The sequence below is a fragment of the Leptonotus elevatus genome, chromosome 6 (genome assembly GCF_054856555.1).
Source record: "Leptonotus elevatus isolate MCC_2025b chromosome 6, RoL_Lele_1.0, whole genome shotgun sequence".
NCBI lineage: Eukaryota > Metazoa > Chordata > Actinopteri > Syngnathiformes > Syngnathidae > Leptonotus > Leptonotus elevatus.
Window position 1 is genome coordinate 17970754 of NC_141244.1, and position 15795 is coordinate 17986548.

At 40.3% G+C, this 15795-nt stretch overlaps 1 protein-coding gene and 2 long non-coding RNA genes across 4 annotated transcripts; 2 read left to right on the forward strand and 1 right to left on the reverse strand.

The window, feature by feature from the left end:
- Positions 1-1458: 1458 nt before the first annotated feature.
- On the forward strand, positions 1459-2436 carry LOC147172402 (uncharacterized). Its single transcript, XR_015095425.1, has 3 exons — positions 1459-1610; positions 1682-1856; positions 1935-2436. It is a non-coding gene; the product is annotated as an uncharacterized LOC147172402 (long non-coding RNA).
- Positions 2437-2761: 325 nt separating this feature from the next.
- Positions 2762-13248, forward strand: snx27b (sorting nexin 27b). Of its 2 annotated transcripts, none has more exons than XM_086079232.1 (13): positions 2762-3299; positions 5466-5697; positions 5825-6017; positions 6199-6263; positions 6366-6470; positions 6564-6642; positions 7413-7576; positions 7648-7737; positions 8385-8534; positions 9901-10029; positions 10119-10178; positions 10974-11036; positions 11107-13248. In XM_086079232.1, the coding sequence occupies exons 1-13, from the start codon at positions 2953-2955 to the stop codon at positions 11158-11160; spliced, it is 1731 nt and encodes a 576-aa protein (XP_085935358.1). In that variant the 5' UTR covers positions 2762-2952; the 3' UTR covers positions 11161-13248. The 2 variants fall into 2 exon arrangements, with proteins under 2 accessions (XP_085935358.1, XP_085935357.1); XM_086079231.1 differs by having other exon boundaries at positions 2763-3299; positions 10974-11022.
- On the reverse strand, positions 7990-9237 carry LOC147172404 (uncharacterized). Its single transcript, XR_015095429.1, has 3 exons — positions 9008-9237; positions 8650-8719; positions 7990-8509 (listed from the first exon to the last, which is right to left on the reverse strand). It is a non-coding gene; the product is annotated as an uncharacterized LOC147172404 (long non-coding RNA).
- Positions 13249-15795: the final 2547 nt, after the last annotated feature.

A 15795-nucleotide genomic window follows, 5' to 3' on the forward strand; every position in this document is an offset into this window, starting at 1 on the left:
TTGCATGTTCTCCGTAACTTGCGTCAGTTTCCTCTAGGCCATGTCATGATCATGTCTTGTAATTTTCAAGTCAGATAAGATCAGGTCATGTCAGGTCACATTCTGTTGTGGCCGTTGCCATGGTAGCAAAAAGGCATTCAAGAAAGCTGTTAAAGGAGCAACAGCAGGAAACCTGTTTATTTATGGTACACGTGACGTCTTTCATCACTGAAGAACATCAGCTCTCAAAATTAATCCGTGCAAAAATCTATTAAAACCTCTATTCATGAAATTATGCCACAAAGCATGATGAAAAATGAAGACAACTGAATATTCTGCTTTTAAGGCTACATTTTGATACTGTTAAAGACGTATGTATCATATTTATTAGGCTATATAGTAAGGTAAATAATGATCGCCGATGTCTGTAGCAGACCTGGCACACGAAGAAGAAGAAATGGCCGATGTGAAGAACGAAAGGCTTGAATTCCGCATACACAAGTATCATGTGATGTGAATAACATGATACTTGCCTTTATAAATAGAACGTAATTTTGCTGTGTGACTCAAAACAAGCAAATTAAATCAGTTGTTGGGTGTGTCACCAAAAGCTCGTTTTTAATCATGTAACTGCCGACATCAAATTGGTTGAGAGAACCTGTTGCAGACTAGAACAAACAAAGTGTGTCTGAGACAAAAAGAGACCAAAAATAGAAGTGGATTTCTCAGTAAGAACCGGTAAATAAAAATGTCATTGAAAGTTCCGCGTCAAAACACCCTCTTCGTCTTCAGAGATAATGCGTTGCCTTTGAATATGTTGTTATTTTGTATAGCTATATCATGTGATGTCGATTTAAGATTCACCTGGTTACGTCAGCTAGGGCGCTATGCTAGGGCCGCCCAAGCTAGGACGCTCAGGCGCTACGCTAGGGTAACCAAACGTTCTCTTTTGCCACTTTTTTAGGCGTCTGGTGGGGTTTTATAAATTCATACACAGGGTTTATTTTGCCTTTCGTCCAGTATGGTGGGATAGGCTCCTGCTCACTTATAGGAGCTAGTGAAAATGCAGTGATGGCAATGTACACCAAGGACTGTCTATCTAATAACATATTCATACTCATATTCACAACGACACTTAGCAGTTTCCAAAGAGATTCAATCATTTGTTTGGTCACGTGACATTCACAATGCAAGACCGAGGAGGACTCTATGACGTCAATTTCATTCGACAGCAGAGGGTGGTAGAATGACAAAATGGCTGCCGCCTGAGATGGATAAAAACAAGCACATTAATTATTATTGCACGAATGTGGTTTTAATCTCAATAGCATGTTTAGACTACTGGGGGCACATAGAACCTATTATTGCCCCCCACATTTTTTTGACTTGATTTCAACTTCAATTTTGCATTTCAGGGCACCACTGTTCTGTAGCTTAGGCTATATGCTTTTTAAATTCTACAAATAGGGCTTCTTGTCACACAAACCTGCTCAGACAAAACACGCCACATTTCAAAAAGGGTGACAAGAAGGTGTGTCGCCAACTGTTGCTTAAAAGGTCTGTACCGCCTTCTGTTGACACTTTTCCTCTCCAACGCCATTTAAACTCATCAGAAGATAACACAAAGTTCGGTAAGTGGAGATTTCTTTCCCCCCAAAAATTGTGTTAGACATTACGTAACTACGATATTCTCTCCTTCCAGAACCAAAATGAGCACTCAGAAAAAGTTGGAAGAAATGTGCACAAAGCCAAGGTTGATAGAAGCAATTACCATTCTACAGGAAACATTTATAGAGTATGCAGCGATGTCAGGGGAAACAAACACTATGACCCAAGCAGATTTTGCTTTGATGCTCCGCAAAGAGTGCTGCATGCAGGTGAGAGAGAGATAGAGAGAAAAAGATGAAAGTCTTTATCATTCCCAAGTGTTTGACTATTTTACTTATTTTGTGTAGCTCAACAACAGTCAGTCACTGACTGACTTCTTCAACAAGCTGGACTCCAATAATGACGGTGTTATGGACTTCAATGAGTTTTGTGTTCTTATGGCAACATTCCTTACATTGTTGTCACCTTCATGAAAACATATACTTTGTATGTTTATGCTTGCTTTAACAAGCACTACACGATTCTAAGTCCTTGAGTAATACACCTGTATTAGTCTTGACCATAAAATGTCATGAATGATAAATGACTTTTTTCCTCAGTTTGATACATACAAATTGTATTTGATTAATTTGGCCTTGTGTGATTTTTTTTTATGCTGTATTCTACTGTATGTGCATCCTCTGGACTGTGTTTACGTTACTACTGCTGCCACCTAGTGTTGAGATTTTGAATAAGAAAACGTGTCAGCATTGCTGATTTATCAATCGAAGTTAAAGTTATGTTGTTGGGCAATATTTGAATTTGATTAAAAAATAAAATAAATAAATAAATAAATACGAACTCACAACAGCCCTTCAACTTGAGTATCTTTTTTACTTGCTCAAGTAATTATTTTGATGTGTACATTTTACTCTTACTTGAGTACAATGTTTGGCAACTATCCATCTGTGAGAATAAGTCATGGCTTCCCGAGAGTAGGTCAGTTTTGTGTTCAATTTAACCGACCCAGATTGCACACAAAGTACGTCAATTGTAGTAAAATGAGACGACATCATCTTTATTTTTAGTACTCATACGTTATGTGACGTTTTTGTTTGGTGGTTTACCGTGAGATTTGTTTCAAAGATTTATTTATTTTTGCTCAAAAGCGATCACTCCGTTTGGTTCAGCCACCACTGATACAGTTCACGTGAACGCGCCGAGGCGCGGTCTCGTTAACCATCGGCTTCTTTCGGAATTTTCCGCTCTCCCGGCCAGTTTAACGGGTTAGCTAACACAGTTGATTAGCCTGCCGCTATACAGCTAATATCCGTCGCTTAATCTCCGTTTTCCCAACTGGGGCGGATGGCAAAAGTGCTGTAACAAATGGCGGATGTCCAGGGGCACGCGTTTTGTACACCGCTGCCTCAGCATTCGGCGTGTAACGGCACCCGAAGCGGCGACATGACTCCGGACGCCGGTGGCGGTGGCGGTGGCGGCTACGGCGTCTTCCAGAGCCCGAGCAGCACCGTGACGTCGGGCCCACGGCTTATCCGAATAGTCAAGTCAGACTCGGGTTATGGTTTCAACGTACGGGGCCAAGTTAGTGAAGGAGGGCAACTTCGGAGCATTAACGGGGAACTGTACGCTCCGCTGCAGCACGTCAGTGCAGTCCTACCGGGAGGTGCTGCCGAGAGAGCCGGTATTTCGAAAGGGGACAGGATCCTTGAAGTGTAAGTGGAACACCCATGCTTCTATTGTTTTGTACTATTGTACTGTTTGTTCACAAAATCAACGCGACAGACAGTGTGTCAGTGTGAAAGCTGCACTGGGCTCGTGAATAGGATGTTTGTGCAAGGGGTCATTATACATTCTTGTCACACTAGTTCCATCCCGCACCCCAATTCTAATAATTGCACACTTTTTATTCGACCTATCGCCACCAAGCCAGTTCACTCTCAGCATCACTAAATTGTGACTTGCATTTGACCGCATTACACTGATTGGCGGTTGATGATGTTAGGCTCTGTTGCTATGGAGAGGACAGCGTGCAGCATCCGCTTCGGCTTCATCTGTGCGTGTGTGCGTGCGTGCGTGCAAGGTATGCAAAGACAGGAACGGTTATCCCTGATTGGTTTTTCTCTGGCAAAGTTGCCATCTCATTGGCTGGCAGCTGCATGCCGCTTTGGCAATGGATAGCCTGTAGTAACCTGGCAGTTTGGTGACCCCAATATTTCTGGGCGCTTGTGTATAGGTTTTGTCATTGTCCGTATGAAACTTTATTTTGATATCTCATTGCTTTAAAATTAATTTGCTGTTGAAAATGCTCATAGCAATATTTGATTAAAAAAAACAAAAACTGTGGCTGCTGACATACCAAGATGAACTTTGAGGTGTAGGGCTATTTATGTATATACTTTTGAGCCCCTGAAAATGTAATTACTTAGACTTCTTTCAAATATGTTATGTGGCGTGTGAAGGCAAAAATGATGACAAATAAGTTCACTGTGCAAGTACTTCTACAAGTAGACTGTTTTGCAGAGAGGGTGAAATCATTAATGACCAACAACAAAAAAGAGATCTCATCACAGGTGAACCAAGGCAATTGAAAACATAAATCATTCCCTGGAAACACAGGGAAACAACTGACTTGATGACACAGTGGAAAGCGCTGAAGTTGCAGGACCAAAAGTCACTGCATGAGGTGCTTATGGAGTCATAAAACTGCAGGATTGAAGTGCTGCCAAAGTGCTAAGTCGGTGCTTTGCACTGGTCACCGCTTTTATTATTTTTTGTCACTTCACCTGCTTACTGCCTCTCATTCTACCTCCTGGCTTCATTTGTTGGACCCATGTCGCATTATACCGTGCTGTGTGACATAATAATAACAGCTGACAACAGATCAGCTGTCAGTCACAAGTTCCACTGAAAGCATTTCCTGTTGGTCTGTGTTCTAGCTGCCTCTGCGACCAGCATCTTGCATCACCGCTGTTATCTATCAGCGCCATTAGCAAGATAGTAACACAAAACACCACCAGGTCCTTTTGGGAATTGTTTTAATTAGCTTGAAGCGCACTTTTGGCAGCTGCTTTAGCACGAACAGCTGCTCCACATACTTAACTTACACTGTGCCCCGCTCTTGCTTCATGGTGGCAGATTTTTTGCACAAAAACCCAACTTCCAATTTGGATGATTTTTTGTCTTTGCTTATTAACTCATTCACTGCCATTGACGGCTATAAACGTCAAAAATTAATTTGAACTATTTATATTAGTTTAACATTTTTTCCCACTTTTGTTAACAAGAGTATGAAAACCTAGATTTTTTTTTACTGTACATTTAAAACAGATATGAAATTTGTGATTAATCGCGAGTTAACTACTGAAGTCATGCGATTAATTGCAATTAAAGAATGTAATCGCCGCTTGCCCCTAAATTTTAATAATCTTTTTTAAATGAATTTATGGCAGTGAATGAGTTAAAAATGGCAATATTACAGTGTTCAACACACAACAGGTGCATATGAGGTGCAGGCATGATTATGGTCCACTTGAGGTCGCCACCCTTATGTTAGGTGCTATAATATGTTTGTCTTTCAGTGTGTGTGGCTTTAAAAGGTGACTGACGTGGGAATCGGCGAATAAGAGTGTAGAGTTGGCTCAGGTTAGCTGACAACATGAACCGAGTAAGGTTAATTTACTGTCTTTTTTTTTTTTTTTTTTAAAGCTAATGGTTCACTTTGACTCAGGAAGATTTCAGGTCAATTTAAAAAATGTTCAGAAGTGATCTTAACTTAATTTTTCCATATTTGATGGTATAACATTGTGATTGTTGTGACCCTTGTCTGTGAATTACTTATCATTTTGCCTTCCTTGACACGTCTTCCTTCCTTTGAATAGTAACAAAGTGAATGTCGAAGGCGCGACGCACAAGCAGGTGGTGGACCTGATCCGGGCCGGAGAGAGGGAGCTGGTGCTGACCGTTCTCTCAGTGCCGCCTCAGGAAGCCGACTGTCTGGATGTCGGGGACGACGGCTCGGCCCAATCCTGTTACGACTACTTGGACAAGCAGGCCGTCCCAATCTCGGTGCCCAGCTACAAACACACTGAGCTCAATCAGGATAAGTTTGTGGTGAGTACCTGAGAGGAAGATTTGAGTGCTGGAAAGTTTTGGTCGAACCTCTAAAGCCCAATGCTAATTAAACAGTATGTTGTTACATTAGCAAATGCGCTATATAGTTATCTTTATCTCCCTCCAGGTATATAATGTCTACATAGCGGGACGGCAGCTGTGCTCCAAACGCTATCGAGAGTTTGTGATACTTCACCAAAACCTGAAGAGAGAGTTTGGCAACTTCACGTTCCCCAAACTGCCCGGGAAATGGCCTTTTTCTCTGTCGGAACAGCAGCTGGATACGCGGCGCAGAGGCCTGGAAGAATATCTGGAGAGAGGTGTGGAGTGAGAAGGTTCTTTTGGCATATCTTTTAGTGCACCTTGCAGCGTGCATCATAAATAAGTCCCAAATATGTATACATATTTATGAACTCTAATAATATTTACTGCACACTGAACTGGGAGGACTCGTATAACATCCACCTTTCCACTTCCACTTGTTATACCGTTTATCTGCAGTGTGCTCTGTGAGGATCATTGGCGAGAGTGACATCATGCAAGAGTTCCTGTCCGAGTCAGATGAAGTAAGAAATGACTGCTATTTGTGCACGATATGCAAATATGTGCATATTTTTTGTTGCACTGCAGCATATTACCTGACTACATATTTCCCTCTCATGATCTAGAACTACAACGGCGTGTGGGATGTGGACTTGAGAATAGCCGTTCCCGATATGACCACGCTCACGGTGCGGGTTCGCAAAAATTCCACCACTGACGAGGTGTATCAGGTACAAAAAATACAAAAAAAACGTTGTCATGTCTCTTAACTATTAGTCATGTTACATTCCTCATATTGCTTGACCTCTTTCTTCGTTTTTCAGGCTTTGGTCATGAAACTAGGGATGGACAGCTTAACGGCCAGCTACTTTGCACTGTTTGAGGTCATCGAGCAAACCTTCTGTGAGTATATATTATAATTAACTCATTTGCACCCAAAAACGTATAAATGTGTTCTATTTTAAATATTACCATTGTCCCAAAAACTTATTTATAGCAATGGTAGTTGTTACAAAAATGGCCAGCAGATGGCAGCAGAGTATAAGAGATCAACCAGGGCCGTGTTGCAAAAAGCCTTTTTCCCCCTAGTGTTTAAAACCGATTTGTAAATAATGATTAAACTTAGCTACAATCTAATGCTAATTGCTTCAAAATGGAAACAGATTTAAATATGTTTTTTTTTCCTGATGAAAGAAGAGACTCTAATCTTTCTTTTGGTAGGTGTTTTTATAGCAATAGAACACAATATTCTGTGGGCCTTGCAAAATCAGTCAAAATCCAGTAAATCAGCCGGGAGCAAAGGGGATTGCTTCAGTGAAAATGGCTGGGAGTGAACAAGTTAAGAACCAAACTTGTACCCTTTTATGACTCATACTTTCCTTTAATTAGAAGTCAGTGTGACCAAATGAATGGGTAAAAGGAAAAAATAAATTATAGTAAAGAAAGAAGTAAGAAATAAAGTGAGATAAACAGTGTAAACAGATTGGAAATAAAACTACTCACATTGGCTATAAATAATAATAAAAAAAAATATATATAATAATTGTCAATGAATTAATTTTTGTTTTATAAAAAATATAGATATTTTTTTTTATCTTATGAATGAGGCATATTTGTCCTCTATATTTTGCATTTGTCGTCTTTCTCCAGCTGCTCTCCTTTCTTTTGTTCAGTACGTAAGCTCGCCCCTAACGAGTTCCCCCACAAGCTGTACGTGCAAAACTACACCTCAGCCATCCCTGGAACCTGCCTCATAATGCGGAAATGGCTCTTCACTACCGAAGAGGAAACCTTGCTCAGTGACAACCAACTTGCTGTCTGCTACTTCTTCCACCAGGTGTGTGTTGTGTTCTGTAATGGCGGGACCTTTATTTCTTCCCCTCTTTAAATTGATTTCTCTTTTTACAGGCCTTGGAGGATGTAAAGAAAGGTTTCATCAAAGTAGAGCAGAAATCCTACCAGCTGCAGAAGGTTGCCGAGCAGAAAAATATGTCCATGGTCAGTCTCTCATATACAGACACACACCAGTGACAGTTTTACAGTAGCTTTTTAATCCAGGTTTGTCAGAACCTATAATAATTATATATCATGACAATAAACATTGGTAGGGTTGTCTTTCTGGTTTATTCCTTACGAGAAATAAGATAAATGATAGTGCTGGGAAAAGCGTACAAATGCAACAGCTGTGTCGAAGCTTTTCCAGTAATTGATAACACCAACACAACATTCACACAGTAAGAAAATGGAATATTCCATTGCAAGAGAAAAGAAGGGGGAGCACCCGAAATGTTCGTGATAGATTAAGCATTGTGAAAATTATGAAACTTCTGAAAATTCTGGCCCCCAGGCATTTGCCTATTTTTGCCTAATAGTAAGTCCGCCAATGTCAGTTACTTGGAATGTGGTGTACAGTAAAAAAAAAATAACATCGGGTCATGAGCCAGATGCTGCTGTATCAAGTCAAAAGACAAATACATTATTATTTGATCACTAACTGGCCTTTCTGTTTGTATTTACAATCCATTGTATCAATACATAAAACTAAATCATACAAACATTATGTCATTTTTGAAGTATCAGAAAATTCTTGATTGTGTTCCGAGTCATCTTTAACCCGCGCTGTCCTCTCCCTTTTCCTATCACAGTATCTGAGTTTGTTGAGGGTCTGCGAGGGCTACAATGAAATCTTGTTCCCTCACTGCTCGTGCGACTCCAGACGTAAAGGCCACGTCATCGCGGCCATCAGCATTCAGCACTTCAAGCTGCACGCCTGCACAGAGGAGGGCACACTCGAGGCAAGGGCAACTGCTTCTTAGCGTGCGCCACTTAACTATATACGCACAATCGTCAGGTACACTTGCACAATCTAATGAGATCCAATACATGGGCTGTTTACGGGAAAATACTGACCTCTGCTCTAATAGATGCCGTCGCCGCTCTTAACTGGTGTGTGCGTTGTTCCCTTGAAGAAATAAACACTCTGCCCCTCAGCAAAAAAAAAAAATCAAAGTGGTACTATTATGGGGTAGTAATTCCCTTTACTTTGATTTCCGGTACTAACCTTGAGCTGAGCTAATGCTAACAATAAAAAGCTATTTTACTCAATGAGAAGAAAACAAATCATATTCAATATGCTAGTTGCAGAGGTATTTCACAAGAAAAAGGTGTAGCTGATATTTTGACCCGGTTGCTAAATTACTACATCCTGGACTGTTTGCTAGCCAATCATAGCACACATATAGACAAATACAAATTCACACACATTCACCTCTTAGAATCTTCCATGAACCTAGCAGGCACGTTTTTTGGAATGTGGGAGGAAGCACAGGGAAAAAATGCAGACTCCATGTCGGACGAACTCATCTAGATTATTTTGATTAAAGGTCAGGTCTTTAGTTCTCACTCCGAAATAAACACTTTTTAAACACTGGATGCATACACATGTAATCCTTCTCAATCAACACCTCTGAGCATCTGTTAATGTGTATTTTGCCTGTATTTTGCCATTTTGTTGTGTTTTGCCATGAGAGGGACGTTTGTGGGCGGAAAGTCTCTGTTTACCCCTCTAGCCAATCACAGAGCGGGGGGCGTGTCGCTGAAGGCAGGCGCAATGTTGACGAGAAGAGTGGGGGTTGAGCCATGGGAGGAGTCAGTTTTGAATTGGTTGTTTACAAACACAAACGGACAAAACTAAAGACCCCACCATAAATATTATCTGTGGGGGAAATTAATATATCAATTTTTTATTTGATCTAATTGGATTTACATAAACTTGGTATTTCCCCTGTACAATAACATAATATTCCGCGTCCACGTCACAGTGGTATTGATTCAACTAAAAGCAGTTCATTATTGTGGGTGATGTTGCCGTGGTGTACTGTCTTGCGTCATACGAGAGATGCAGCCCATATTTTGAACCATTTTCTAAATAATGCAATTAAAATGTTAGAAACAGCTCTAAATATGATGAAGTGCAGTCCACCTCTCCAAAAGCTAGCCCCGGTCTATAGACCATATATGCCTTCAACAGGATTTTGATGCAGATCTGAAGCAGGTGTACCTAATGTAGTGGCCAGTGGGTCTGTTCATGTTCAGCCCTTCGCTCAAGGTTTAATCCGTGGTTCTTACCGTCCATTGTGTCTGCTAACAAACACTCTTCAGAACCAGGTGATTGCCTTTGAGTGGCGGGAGATGCAGAGGTGGGACACCGACGAAGAGGGCATAGCTTTTTGCTTCGAGTACGTTCGAGGGGAGAAGAAACCACGTTGGGTCAAGATATTCACACCATATGTGAGGAGACAAAGCTTTGTTTTGCTCTTTTAATCACAGGAGAGGGATTCATTTTGCATTCTACCATAACTTCTTATTTGTCATTCCAGTTTAACTACATGCACGAATGCTTCGAGAGAGTTTCCTGCGAGCTCAAGTGGAGAAAGGAGGTAAGCACCGTCCATTTTTGGCTGCTTTCCACTGAACAGTACTTGATTTCAGAGGGAACTGGTCAGCCACAAAGGTAACTGTGTGCAGATTAATTTCCGTCCGTTAGCCGTTAAACTGTTTAGTCAGCTCATCGTTTTATTTACTGCATAACTCATGGCTCCAAGACCTTTTGAGGAAGATTTTGGTTTAGGGGGCAGATTAGTTTGGGGGGCAGCATGAGCGCAGACTTTTAACATGGCTGGCTGGCTGGCGACTTGCATCAATAGCGAATAAATTTGTGATTTTTATTGGATTTTATTACAGGTTTTCCACGGGTCATTAGAAAGCAATCAAAGGCATTAAATGGATTTTGCTAAAGAAATTAAGGCCTTGAATGGCATTAACAAGCATTAAATATGATGTTCAGAGGCATTAAAAATGTGAATACAATATATCTGTGGGGACTAGTGAATAGGGTGGAGTCCACAAGTTGCTTCATGTTCCAAGTACCAATTGCTCTGAAATTGAAAATAAAAATGTACTATTTGTGTCACCAATGTGCAACATGAAACACTAATGCCAACTAGTGGGGGGAAATGTATGTGTTTTTAACTTTATGTAATACTTTCTATAAAATTATTTTATCAATGAAATAAGATACAACCACATTTGTATTTGGTAACCATATTTGTCCAATTTTATGTTAACAAAAGTATGAAAAACTTGAAACAATATTTTATTGTGCATTTAGAGCAGATATAATTGCAGGGGGGGATAGTATTATGAAACCTATGCGCTCTTTTCAATGTCCACAGTTGGAGGAGGAGGCTACGGACAAAGACAACAAGAACTGCTCCCACGACGGTATGTGTGGCAAGGTAAACCTTTGCCTGCCTCAATCCCAATAAGCAAAAGCCTGACATGATCCTTCCTGTTTTTTTTTCTCAGGTCTATTCCAGACCCCGTCCTGTTTGCCGTCGCAGAATATTTTCCAGCTGCTGAGGTACCGAAGGGATGGCGGCACACAGCGAGACAGATCGTCGTTACCTCTTGACTACACGCCGGAATCGTCCACTCGCCCCAGCCCGGCCCTCTTCTGAAACTGCAGAGATGCTCGGCTGTTTAGGACATGGTCAGCATTTACGCTTCCGTCCAACAGACACATACGAACCAGTAAACATCTGCAAAACATGTAGAGAACTTTTGAATCCAGCACATAATCATGCATCGAGAGCATCAAGGTCAACTTGACTGCAATCCGGACAACGCGAGGTAAGTTAGCCTTAAGAGACTGAGATGAACAGACAATGTCTTTTGCAACTTTTAAAAGGGAAACTGGAAAATATGGAGCAGGAAACCGTGATCCTCAAGACAGTTTTGGCCTGTTGTAATGGGTTCTAAAAGCGCACGGGAACTGATCAGTGGTTCCTTGACTTGCTAGTCTAATATGATCTGTGACCATGCTCTTATCTCCGCCACCTAGCACTTATATTTCGTATTTGTTCAAAAAGCAAAAACCAAGTCAGGTCACTTTTAAGTCAAGGAACCACTGTATATACAAGACGTCGCATTTTGTATTACGGGATGCCACGTGCTGAGGTTATAGAAAGTGAGCAGCTGTCAAAGAAGTGTTTAAAAAAACACGACATTATGATAAAACATTTTAAAACATCTTTTCAGAAAATGGACTGATCTGAAAAAATAAATAAAGAAGCAATCTTTGAGGAGGGAAAAGTTGCAACAAATAAACCCAGTAAGCTGGTTACAAATAAGTGAAATTAAACCGAGACGATTGCTGGAGCACTTTTAGCTTACCGGTAAATGGGAGCATTCATTCATACAGTATTTGGGTAGCAGCAAGTTCTCCAAATGTGTCAGATTGCGAGGCCCACTTCAACTTTTGGATTTAAGTCAGAACCTGTTGTTGATTGAAGTATATTTATATATTTTTCCAGTATTTTAACAGGGAGTTTTCACATTCTCCCTCCCAAGGATTGATGCGGTTTGCACTGTAGTTTACTTTAAAATTGTGACTGACTGATTTATAGTATTATATAAACAAGCCTTAAGACTTAAGTCGTTTTGGAGAATTAGCCTGAGAAAAAGTGACAGTTGTTTACTCCGAGCTGTGTGCATGACCCAGACTGACCAGCAGGGGTCCTTCTCCCCCTGCTGGCTCCCCCACTGGCAGTGATTAATAGGCCTTAATTCAAACATACGACAATTTATTGCTGCAGATGTTTCCTCGCTCAGCGGGTAAATCCCTCACGCGCTCCCAATTCAGCCGGTATTTGACAAATATTTACAACAGCACTAAAGAAATTCATACATGCACTTTCGATAAGGGCTGGACACACAGTAGCTGCAGTCTAATGTGATGAACTGTCTAATTTAATATCCTGTTATTGTTTCCTAGAGTAATCTAATACAAACGGCACCGAAATGAGGTATGGCAAATGAGGAATGTAATAAGAGATTGTAATTACAGCTTATACCATTATTCAAACAAAATATGCAACATTAACATCCATGAAATATGAATATGTGTGAATATTTATTATTATTTGCATTTCAAATCATTTAGGAGGAAAAGGTCATTATTGTGGTAATCAAAACAGAAGCCAACTTGTGAACGATGATGTCATCAGACAGAGCTCATGAGATCCAACATGAGCGCTGTATAAAAATTCTGCCTTATTGATGATAATAATGCTTGGCGCCATTATAGTATTAATTATGTAAAGTTTTAATGTAACGATATGTTTATATTGTATTTTGACGAAGCCATCAGTTCAACATTTCTCCTCATCCACACTTGAATCGAGGCTCACATTTAGTATGTGAAGATTTCCATTAAAGCATTGCCTGGAGAGTTAATTAACATTTTATAATGCCACCTGTGTGAGCCTGGAACAAATTCATTCACTGTGTATTATTCCCCTTGGGGGGGAAAAGTGCTTTTAAAATGAGTGTGACTCGGAAGTCTGCCTTTGTCACACAACAGTTTGTGCTGAACGTTTGCGTTTTCACTGACTGTATGCAGATGCTTTTAAAACAAATGAAGTGAAAATAAATGCCTTGTGTAATTGACACACCACAGTAATGAGTGTTATTAGCAAACATGACAAATTAGAATGATTCAAAAAAAATATGCATAGTTCTTCTCTCCGTGACGTGCATGCACTCATGGCCGACAACGAGGCGCTCTAAAGCGGCCATGCCAGCCCGAAGCCTGGGTCCACACGCTGGCTGTCAAGTTGATCTTTTAGAAAAATTATCCCCACCCCCACTCCTTGCTCTTCAGCCTTTTAATATATTGCTCACATTCACGTCCCGACAACGAGGCACTCTAAAGCGACCATGCCAGCGGACTAGCCAAAGGGAAGATGCATTTTGTGGGTGCAAGCATAACTAGCTTGCTAACCGCTGATGCAAACAAAGGCCTTCAGGTTGGGGAAGGACAAGTGACGTTGAACTCCAAAGTGCTTGCCGTCGTTTGAGTCACAGACAAAAAAAAATGAAGAAAACTGAAATAGTGGAAAACTAAAATCTGGTTCTCAGTCTTGGCATGTTTTCATCAATTATCTTTGTATAATGTATTTTGAAACCAATCTCTGAATTACTTTACAGGGTTTTTAATCACTCCCAGCCATTTTACCTGAAGCAACCCCCTTCGCTCCCGGCTGTTTTACTGGATTTTGTAAAAGGTCCACAGAATATTCTGTTCTATATATATTGGAAAGATTAGAGTCTCTTCTTTCATCAGGAAAAAAAGTATATTTGTATCTGTTTCCGTTTTGCAGCAATTTGCATTTGAATATAGCAAAGTTTCATCATTTTTTTCACAAACATGTTGAAAACACTGGGAAAAAGAGCTTGTTGCAACATGGCCCAGGCCGATCTTTTATATTCTGCTGCCACCTGCTGGACGTTTTTTGTGATGACTACCATTGCTTTATGCAACCTCTTCATGTCAGAAGCTGTATCAAAGCCTTCTGTATGCTGTAGTATAAAAAACGTATAATTACGTTTTTTGGGGAGTGAATGGCAACGTATTAAAAAAAACATTCATACATTTTGGGGTTTGAATGAGTTAATGGATGCCCTCGTTAACAAACTCAATTCCTAGAGTATTTTCTGGAAGTTTTATGCTCTTTCCCAGACTGTCTCCTGTCACTATCCGATCTAAAAATTGATCTATTTTGCTAGTTAGCGGAATGTGTTTTCTTTTTTTTTCTGAAGCTGTTGAGCCTCTCACACTTTAAAAGCTGCCGCTCTTAAGACGTGTAGGTGATAGCAATGTTAATGCATCTTGCAAGACGTTATGTTACTTTCCTTTAAAAGTCTTCAAGTGATTAATGAGCTTCAACAGAGTCGTGCGAAGGAGGCCTAATTGAATGTGATGAGCTTCGAAATTGATCGGTTGGAGTTTGCCGGAGCTTATTTTTGCGGGATTCTGTTTGTTGACCGGACCGTGTCTGATGTTCTCCGTTGCGCGTGCACGTCTCTGCTTCTCCGTCTCCTGCTTGAGACTAATTTGTCGCCTTGATTATTTATTTAAGGATCAATTTCTGCATCTGTGATAATAGCCCCACATGAGAACTGACAACCTGCAGATTGTTGGCTTATTGTAATCAATTGTAAAATATTATTTTAAATAAACCATTTTATTGATGCAATGGACTGGTTACATTTTCTTTTGGGAATGAGACCGATCCTGTTAGGAGGATTTTCCACCAGGCCTCCCACTCGCTTCTCTTATCCTGCTCCCTTCTCGTCGCCTTCCTCGTCTCCAACTTCCCTTAATGAGACGTGGGAGACAAATACCCAAAAGCGGAGAAAGGGCCGCTCCTTATCGACCCGCATCAACTCACCATCGCTATGTCATTAATAGCTATTGGCCGCTGGTGGTGCACAATATGATCTCAGGATGTGTGTTTAGAAACATGCCGGCAAAAGAGAGATGATCAATCTCAAAGGTGACAAAAACTCTTTAAGATGTCACCTCTGGATAAATATAATAATGCACTACTGTGTAGTTATATATATATATATATATATGTGTGTGTGTTTGTTTATTTGGTCTTTATGTTATACTACAAGTTGGTCTAGGCACTGTTGAATTACTAGTTTGATGTTGAAATAACGACTAAAACATTGCCTCCATCCACCCAATGATGCAGCTGCAGCTCCTCATCATTTTTTTTAATTAACTCTTTCACTGCCATAGATTCCTAAAAAAAAAAAAGGGTATTAAAAAATAGGGGCGACAAGCGATTACAATTTGTAATTGTAATTAATCGCAGGACTTAGCTAGTTAGCTCACGATTAATCACAAATTTTATATCTGTTCTAAATGTACTATAAGAAATTCTAGGTTTTCATACTCTTGTTAAGAAAAGTGGGCAAAAATGTTAAACTAATAGAAATAGTTCAAAGGAATTTTTTACGTCTATAGCCGTCAATGGCAGTGAATGAGTTCATAAAAATTATTGACGTCAAAGTGCTCTCAATCTTGCAGTGTGAATTTCACGGCTCACCTGATTTTAGTTTTGGTCATGTGATGTTCTTCTATAGATTGAAGCAAAAATCATTGTCAATCAAATCATTTTGAATTAAAAATCGCTCCCAATGGAA